This window comes from Oryzias melastigma, linkage group LG16 (assembly GCF_002922805.2).
Source record: "Oryzias melastigma strain HK-1 linkage group LG16, ASM292280v2, whole genome shotgun sequence".
NCBI classification, from domain to species: Eukaryota; Metazoa; Chordata; class Actinopteri; order Beloniformes; family Adrianichthyidae; genus Oryzias; species Oryzias melastigma.
Genome location: NC_050527.1, coordinates 3691879 through 3700156, shown reverse-complemented (window position 1 = coordinate 3700156; position 8278 = coordinate 3691879). Strand labels below are relative to the sequence as shown.

The 8278-nt window shown below is 36.0% G+C and overlaps 3 protein-coding genes across 4 annotated transcripts in view; 1 reads left to right on the top strand and 2 right to left on the bottom strand.

Annotated features, from left to right (window-relative positions):
• Positions 1-727, bottom strand: part of med18 (mediator of RNA polymerase II transcription, subunit 18 homolog (yeast)) — a 3593-nt gene extending 2866 nt beyond the window's left edge. The window contains exon 1 of one of the 2 annotated variants that reach the window (XM_024266888.2): positions 370-727. The gene's annotated coding sequence lies outside the window, so the exon portion shown is untranslated. The remainder of the gene's footprint in view (positions 1-369) is intronic. The other variant, XM_024266890.2, reaches the window with a different exon arrangement.
• A 139-nt stretch (positions 728-866) lies between these two features.
• LOC112143904 lies at positions 867-4063 on the bottom strand. Its single transcript, XM_024268142.2, has 8 exons — positions 3511-4063; positions 3107-3409; positions 2897-3025; positions 2665-2817; positions 2347-2580; positions 2156-2266; positions 2023-2069; positions 867-1922 (listed from the first exon to the last, which is right to left on the bottom strand). The coding sequence occupies exons 1-8, from the start codon at positions 3584-3586 to the stop codon at positions 1794-1796; spliced, it is 1182 nt and encodes a 393-aa protein (XP_024123910.2). The 5' UTR covers positions 3587-4063; the 3' UTR covers positions 867-1793.
• Positions 4064-5721: 1658 nt separating this feature from the next.
• LOC112144033 (cytochrome P450 4B1) overlaps positions 5722-8278 on the top strand; it is a 9100-nt gene continuing 6543 nt past the window's right edge. Inside the window, exons 1-4 of the mRNA XM_024268340.2 lie at positions 5722-6011; positions 6223-6367; positions 6447-6491; positions 6595-6722. Of these exons, the coding sequence (XP_024124108.1) occupies positions 5811-6011; positions 6223-6367; positions 6447-6491; positions 6595-6722 (519 nt within the window). The 5' untranslated portion in view covers positions 5722-5810. The remainder of the gene's footprint in view (positions 6012-6222; positions 6368-6446; positions 6492-6594; positions 6723-8278) is intronic.

Below are 8278 nucleotides of genomic sequence, written 5' to 3'. Positions count from 1 at the left end.
ATACAAAGCTAGTATATAAACAATAACTATATACTGTGTCACTTTTAGTATGAACTAAGTATACTTGTAGTACATTTACTTATTCCTATGGGTTGTGTGACTTGCAAACATCTGTTAGTGTTTACTGATGTATTAAAAAAATGGTCAGTGACTAAATCGATTAGTTAAAGTGTTGTACGTGTTCTCCTAAATGCTTACATATTGCATTGGAGGCCTAAACCATTGCATTTGCGCTTTTTATACGATACTGGTAACGCTCCACCAATGAATGAGACAACACAGAAGTTGCTAGCTAGTAGCGCACAGTAGCATGCTATGCTAACTAGCAAAAGGAGTGCATGTTCCTCTCTATGGCGTTGGTGGGCTTACCTGATCAAACGTAAGAGTCCAAAGCGGAGTTATATCTAGCAAAAGTTAATATAATTTTTAACTATATGTGGTTTATATCATCCGCAGCCCCCCACTTCACTGGTTAGCTTAATCCACACGGCTAGTAGTAGCAGTTTCCAGTTAGCATACATGGAATTAGCCAAATCACGAGTTGAGCTAACCACTTACTTTAAGCAGTCGTGCTGCACTTTTATTAAAGTCAGAGTTATTTAAATATATATTTAAACCGTTCTAAAACTAATAAAACTGTGATGCTAATCAGAAAACAAAGGCGCCCATGTTCTTTCTCTGCTTTTTCAAACGTCGCGTTTAATCCCGTTTTACAGCCCTCTACTGCCACCTACTGGAGCACAGGAGTATAACCATTCATCCAAGCACAATTCTTTATTTAGTCATGGTCACAAATGTGCTAACTGCATACTTAATAAATGATAAAATAGCAAGTACACGTTGAATTCACAAATTGAACTTTATTTTTAATTATGTAGAAAAGACAATGAGAGATATTAATCCAAACGGGGGGTAGTTAAAAATTAAAATAAATTAAGAACAATTGCAAGTCATTATATGCATGAAAACATTCTCAAACCAAAGCTTGTCTGAAAAACCAAAAACAGTGCAGAAAAGTAGATACATGTATTTGGAGATGCTAAAACTGCTTTGTGTTGAAGAAAAATGAACATCTAGTAGACTTAAAACAAGTTGACTATGGTTAAAAAAATAAAATAAAATAGAACCTTGTACAGCTTTTAAAAATAATGCAAATGTATTTAGATTTCATACCAAAATATTGTTGCAATGCTGGAACCTAAAAAAACATTAGTTTATATAGAACATAGGCCTTATTTTTACAACTGAAGATGCTAAAACCTCTACACAACAATCAACATATGATTACCATTAGGTTTTCTATAATATTTCTTAAAATAAATTTGATAAAATATTTAAAAATCATAAATACTGAAATAGTTTTTGCCGTGTTCAGTAGTTCACAAACCTTTTGAGGTTTGTGTGCTGTCATGAATTCTAAACAGTTACTTATACCATCAAATAAATAAAACATACTGTAGTAAAACAATACACATTACAAGGGCTTAAAGACAAAATATTAAACAAAACTTGTGTCATAAAAAATATTTGTCCAGAATAATTTAAAATAAGTTATTTTATTATTTCAAAGCGCTTGCTGATGGTATCAGAAACAGGCACAAAGCAATGCTATAATTTCATCAAAATATCTCAGGAAGCAGTTATTCATTTGCAGACATAGTGGAAAAACACTTTCATATTTTCAATGGGCACCCAGTGGGTGAAGTTTACTTCGACTCACAAAACTGATACCATTTTTAGGCAACCTCCGAACTGCTAAAATTACCAAACCATGGTTCGATTTAACGCTCACATTAAGTTGAACATTTTCTTGTGCATTTTACTTCACTGTAAATGCATTCGTTGTGAGTTGTGTTGCTTCTTGTTTTTGCAGGGGTCCTAAAGGCAACTGAGGAATAAACAACATTGGGCTCATCTTCCACCTGCAATATAAAGAATTTACTTTAATTTAATGCACAATAAATAAACCTTTTTTTAATACGTTTCCATTATGATCAGTGCAAAATATAGAAGATTACTCACACTTGTTACTCTACTGAAAACACAGCAAGTACGCGGGAAAGGAAATGCTAGAGGGTGAAAATAGAATAGGTGTGAAGGGGCTGCATAAACCTCTGAAAGCTAAAACTTCAGAAATTTTCCCCCCCAAACCTACCAGATTTCAGTCTTGATCTCAAGCAGAACATCAGAATTAAAACCAAGCATCCAGGAGGAACCAACACTCCACAAACAAGTCCACTCCAGTCTTCCTTTTGTGTGGACCCCTCTGTAAAAAATGATCATTTGAAAATTCTAATTTGCAAAATGTTGATCAAAATTTAAAAAACTAACAGATGGACAGATAACCTGTTGTTTTTCTAAATGTTGTTGTAGTCGAAGCATAACTGCTGGTAACTGTTGAACGTTCATCTGACGTGAATATCTGACTTGCATTGCAGGTTAATTTCCCAGATCCATCCACATGCACAGATACCCCCGATGTATTCATCATCTGACTTGAAACGCGACTTTTCTGACTGAATTCCTCGTTACACACCACAGCACACGACACGGCAAAGCCATCTCCAGGGTTTACTGACACTAAAAATTAATAAATAAAAATTACTGAACATAAACTGAAGCACTTTAATGTTAATGTGTGCAAAAGGATGACCACTTTCTTACCTTTTATTACACACAGATGGATAGTAAGCAGTTTCAGACTAGAACGACCACAAGGATTCACCAAGCACGTGTATTTCCCAGCATCTGGAATTGTCACATTTGGAATATGTATGGTCTTGTTGGAAGTCACGGTGACGGATTCTGGCCTCAGTGCTGTTATAGAATAGAATAGAACATTTTATTCTTCACTGGGGTAAACAAATATCCTGGATTCACTGGCTAAAAAACATACTTTTTCCGGCAGTAGTTGGATTATTTGCTTCAAAAACCCATTTAAAGGAAGAAAAGTTGCCTGAACATTCTTGCTTAAAGCTGGTGCCTGGAAGGACATAAACTGTCCTCTGAGTTTCCTCTAAAGTTTCTAAAAGAAAGAAAAAAAAGTTTTAGCAATGACATTGCAAATCCAGAAATAGTATATGTAATGAAAATGTTATAATCGAACCTTTCTTTACGCTGATGATGTTTGATTTTTCCCTGATGCAGTTATCTTGACGGCTCCTTTCACAGCAATACATGCCCTGATCATCATCAGTGAAATCACTGATGATTAAGTTGGCATATTTTAAACTATGTCTTTTGGTATTAATGCCACTATGATGTACTAATCCATTTTTGTCTTTAGAGACCAACTTGATTTGGTTACTTTGTTCTTCCTTTTTGTAAAACCATTTGATCGAGTCCAAACCGGAGTAGCCACAGGGTATCTCAGCTTCACATCCCAGCCAGAAGCGAATATTATCTTTGACTGATTAAAAATAAATATTATTCACATTCACACCATATTATATAAAATAAGATAAAAAGCTACAATTAACTGTATCATCAATGGTTCCATTATTTACTCACCGTTTCCTAGGGTTACGCAAGTATTCCAAAGTATAAGAATTAAAATAAAGTCTTTCTGGTTTCTGAAGGTCCTCATGTCCTCAAAGAAACAAAAACCATGTTGACTGAAACTGAAGCAGTCCCATGTACGGCTATATCAGCAGTTTCCTCAAGCCTTCAGTTCAGCCGAGAGGTTCTACCAAGTGCAATACGATCTTAAACTGAAAGTGACAACTGCACGCTCAAGCTGACTTAAAGGAAGTGGTCCTGCGACGAGGGAATTTAACATAGCCTTCACCTACACTTTTTTTTTTCTCTTTGACTAGCATGCATTATACATTATGCAACAGCAAATGTGTCAAAATCTAAACGTGAATAGGAAGCAGGTTTAATCTCAAAAACATACGTGTGAAGGTTTTTGTGTGTTTGACAGTATCTGATTTGCTTGATTAGTTTTAAATAAATAACAATTTCAATTGATTCTGCACAGTACCGTAATGTGCAGAAGTGTAGATTCTCATTTTAATTATTTTTCAGCTATAAACACAGAGTTAAAGACCAATTCTGAAAATCTTGATGAAACTTGGAGAAGCTTGGATGTAAATGAGTCAACTATGAAGTGTTTGTGTTGTGGTTTCTGAGCGGTTTTCATACAAATTATGTTCAGAGCTCTTTGTTTTTGTGGTGTCATACTCATAAAAAACAGTCAGACACTCATTCTCTCCAACCAAATGGAAAACTCAGTCTAAGTGCCTTGTGGTTGTCAAACTTATCATCTTATATCTCAGTTTTGTTTCCTTTGTTGCTACCAGACAAGAAGGCTGGCACCCATCAAACAAAAGGTCACCTCACAACACTTTATCATTACGGACTCAACTAATAAGAGACACCTTTTCACTCCATAGTGGGTTCAGAAAATTTTAAGCCTCCATTTATGTTTTAAGTTTACAATAAGAACTAGTGTTGATGTTTTTTAGTCGACGCAGCCACAGCAGTCATATTCATTCTACTATAAACAGAACTACCAGTTCCACTTCATAATGAACCTTATGGTGCCACCTCAGAAACCTAATGTGACTGAGAAAGTCTGAAATAAGGTCAGGTTAAATTAAAAATAAATAAATAAATAAATAAATATTTGTTGTATACGTCACAGTAAAATGAAAATCTGGTTATTTGTTAATTACATAAAGTCATTGTATAGTTAATTAATTATACAAAATAATTATAATCAACCAATATAATTATTTGCATATATAAATTATATAAGAAACTACTGAACTCAGTTGTATTGCAATATATTCATGATGAATAGATGGAAGGATGGAAGGATCGATGGGATGGGAAGACGAATGGACAGACGGACGGATGGAAGGAAGGATGTGATGGGCAGACGGATGGACGGACAAACAGACGGACGGACGGACGGATGGTTGGAAGGATGGACAGGATGGGCATACGGATGGACGGAGGGAGGGACGGACGAATGGACGGACGGATGGATGGAAGGATGAATGGGATGGGCAGACGGATGGTTGGATGGACGGACGAATGGAAGGATGGATGGATGGATGGATGGATGTGATGGGCAGACTGATGGACGGACGGATGGAAGGATGGACGGACGAATGGAAGGATGGATGGATGTGATGGGCAGACTGATGGACGGAAGGATGGATGGGATTGGCAGATGGATGGATGTTTATGGATGAATATTTGCAAGTAAATTGTTCATATTTTTTGTTCATATTTTGCCATGACAGAACCTTAGTATGGCAAAACTTTTAAAAATTGTAAATTGTTTTTTTTTTCTTAATCAAAATCACTTCAATTATTTATTAAATAACTTCAAGAATTTAAAAACACATTTTATATCCTTATTATTAAAAATCAATCATTGAATAAATAATGTTAAATCTTTGTTAAAAATCAATCGTTGAAAAATATTGTTTCACAACATAAACACTGACTGAATTTTTCTATTTTATATTCAAGATAAAATGCAAGTAAATGTTTATTTAAAACAATTAAAGACATGTTATGCTTAAAATATATTTTTACAAGGTTGTAGTTCTTACTTGCCTTTTATCCTGAATATGAAACAGAAAATACGGTCTGTGTTTATGTTGTGAAACAAGTTTTCAATCGAGTGTTCCGCCATACTGTGACGCCCAAATTTCCGCCAGTCCGTGAACGGCTCACATTGAGTTGAGCGCGCGCGCACCCAAACACATTGACACACATTTCAGGCGCGTGAATCTTCTGTTGTGCCGGGCTCGCGCCCTTGTCCTCAGCTAGATAGTCCTCCGGGGGCAGCAGGTATGGTCGCTACGGGGCTAGCGGAGGCTCTCCTCGGCTTTCAGCTAACTTGGCTTCACATTCACGTCGCGGTCGGCGCGTTCTGCTTCATCGTCACCGTCTACAAGTTGAGTCTGTTGACGGCCACCAGAAAAAGTCTGCTGCGACACATTGAAGCTTTTCCAGGACCACCGGCGAACTGGCTGTTCGGACATGTCTTAGAAGTGAGTTCACATACTATTTGCTTTGCACCTGCAGTCTTATGCAACCTCTTGAACTGACACTAGAATTGAAAGTTTTAGTCTTTATTTCTATATTACATTTCCTTTAAATTAATGTTGTGCAATTGAAAAACATTGGAACAAAAGGATCTTTTTGTATATGTTTAATCTATAACGAAAAGACTGTTCCTTTGTGCTTTCATTTCCATCACAGCTGAAACAGGATGGAACAGACTTGGCGAGGGGGGTGAAGTGGGGAAAGCAGTACCCCTATGCCTTCCCCATGTGGTTTGGCCCTTCTGTCTGCTTCCTCAACATCCACCATCCAGACTATGCAAAGACCATACTGACATCAACAGGTGAATGAACCTTTCAGTTATTAATCTTTATTACATAATCCGAAGGGTAAAGTGTTTATATTTGCCTTCTCTCTAACAGAGCCAAAGGATGATTTGGTCTATAGGTTTATCGAGTCATGGATCGGTGAGCCTGCCCTGCCCTTTTTACTGCCGCCTGTCTTGTGTTTTAACAGGGTTGTTCATTAAGCTGCTCTGCTATATCTCCATTTTTATTGTGTCTTTGGAAGGAAACGGATTACTGGTGTCAAAAGGTGAAAAGTGGTTTCGACACAGGAGGCTCTTGACCCCGGGCTTCCACTATGATGTGCTAAAGCACTATGTCAAACTGATGTCAGAGTCTACACAGGTTATGCTGGTAGGTCATAATTCGCTACTCTTATTTTGGTAAATTTAAAATGCGAGATTTCAGCCTTTATGTTTCAAGTAGACTTTTTCCTTGATAAAAATTACAAGGAACACCAATAATCGAAAATGCGTCGGTAAAGTTAGGAGCAGGTTAAAACATGGGCGATGGGAAGTGGGGGTGGGCTTACTCCCTGCCAACAGTCCGGCCCACAATTCAGAGGTGAATTTCTAATTAACTAAATACCCAAGACAATTAAATCGTTTTTTAATGCTAAAAAATTAGGGCTGTAACAAGTATTCGGATACTCGCGATTAGTCCCCAAAAATTTGAGTACGATTATTTGTGACGTCCAAGATCGCCAATTTTCAATCTTTTTAAATATAGTAGCCTGTAGTAAAAATACAATTCTGGAACGATATATATATTTTGCTCTGAAATACAGAATAATTGTGGATTTTAAGTTTCTGAACTAAAAATAAGTCGAATGTGCAGCACCACTGACACTGGAAATAAACAAATCTTCAAAATAAAGTGTTGGTGAGAAAAAGGTAGTAGAAAAAAAATTAGATTAATGTTCCATTTACTGACATAAATTCTGAAAAAAACAAATTTTCTTTAAAACCGAGCTTTAGCTCCAATTTTTACATTCTTTTGGTTATGTTAACTTTAAAACAGTTTACGTAATTAATGTAATTCCTGCAGATTCTGGAGAAAACAGTAAAGTGATTACGTAATCACCATGAATCACCTGATCCTGCAGCGGAGAAATCTGCTTTTTATAACGGCTTTGCACCAAAATGCAAAGCTTTAGAATGTAAAGAGTTGCAGAACTTTGAGGATGTTAAAACTGTAGAGAACATTTTCAGGATTTGTTGTTAAATAATCCACAACAACAGTGTTATTTAGGTTTTATTTACTGCTAAAGATAACCAGAAAGGTGACAGAAAAAAAAACTCCTTCTCTTTCTGTCTAAATATTTGTGTTTTTATCAATTTTGTTGATTCTGACCTCCCGTTGAAATTAAAAATGTAATTTAATACAAATTATTTTAATTTAAGACATCCAGTAGAAAGATATAGCAACTGTACAAATATATTATAATAAAAAGTAACAATTGTGGTTCGATCTGTGAATTGTTAGATTTGTGAATGGAATCAGATCGCCCCGAGTTACGATCCACAGCACTACTATAAACTGCATCATTATAATTACACAAAGAATGAGCTTTTAAAATAGGCTGATTGAAGTAGATCTTTTAATAAAATATAATAAAATAAGTCTTATACAGTATTCCCCCTTTATTCGCGGAGGGTTAGTGACTTGAGGCATCTGAAAATAAGCCAAATCCGCGAATATGGAGAACCCCCATGATGATCTATACTCATCAAATCACTTCTGATCATGATTTATAAAACATTTATGAAAGAAAGTTGGAGTATTACTCAACATAAAGAGTTTTATTTATTCATTCTAATTTAGAACAAAAGACTATACCACAGCCTCAGTGAAGGCGTACTTTAGGACACAGATGAGGAGTTCACTCTTTGTTTTTAAATCAGAAGCGC

Bases quoted from the DNA above. Each gene is read 5' to 3' on its own strand.
- LOC112143904 (XM_024268142.2), bottom strand. From the start codon at position 3,586: ATGAGGACCTTCAGAAACCAGAAAGACTTTATTTTAATTCTTATACTT. The intron at 2,818-2,896 runs GTATGTTTTTTA...ATTCTATAACAG, and splicing joins TCCAACTACTGCCGGAAAAA to CACTGAGGCCAGAATCCGTC. The intron at 1,923-2,022 runs GTGAGTAATCTT...TTTATATTGCAG, and splicing joins TTTTCAGTAGAGTAACAAGT to GTGGAAGATGAGCCCAATGT.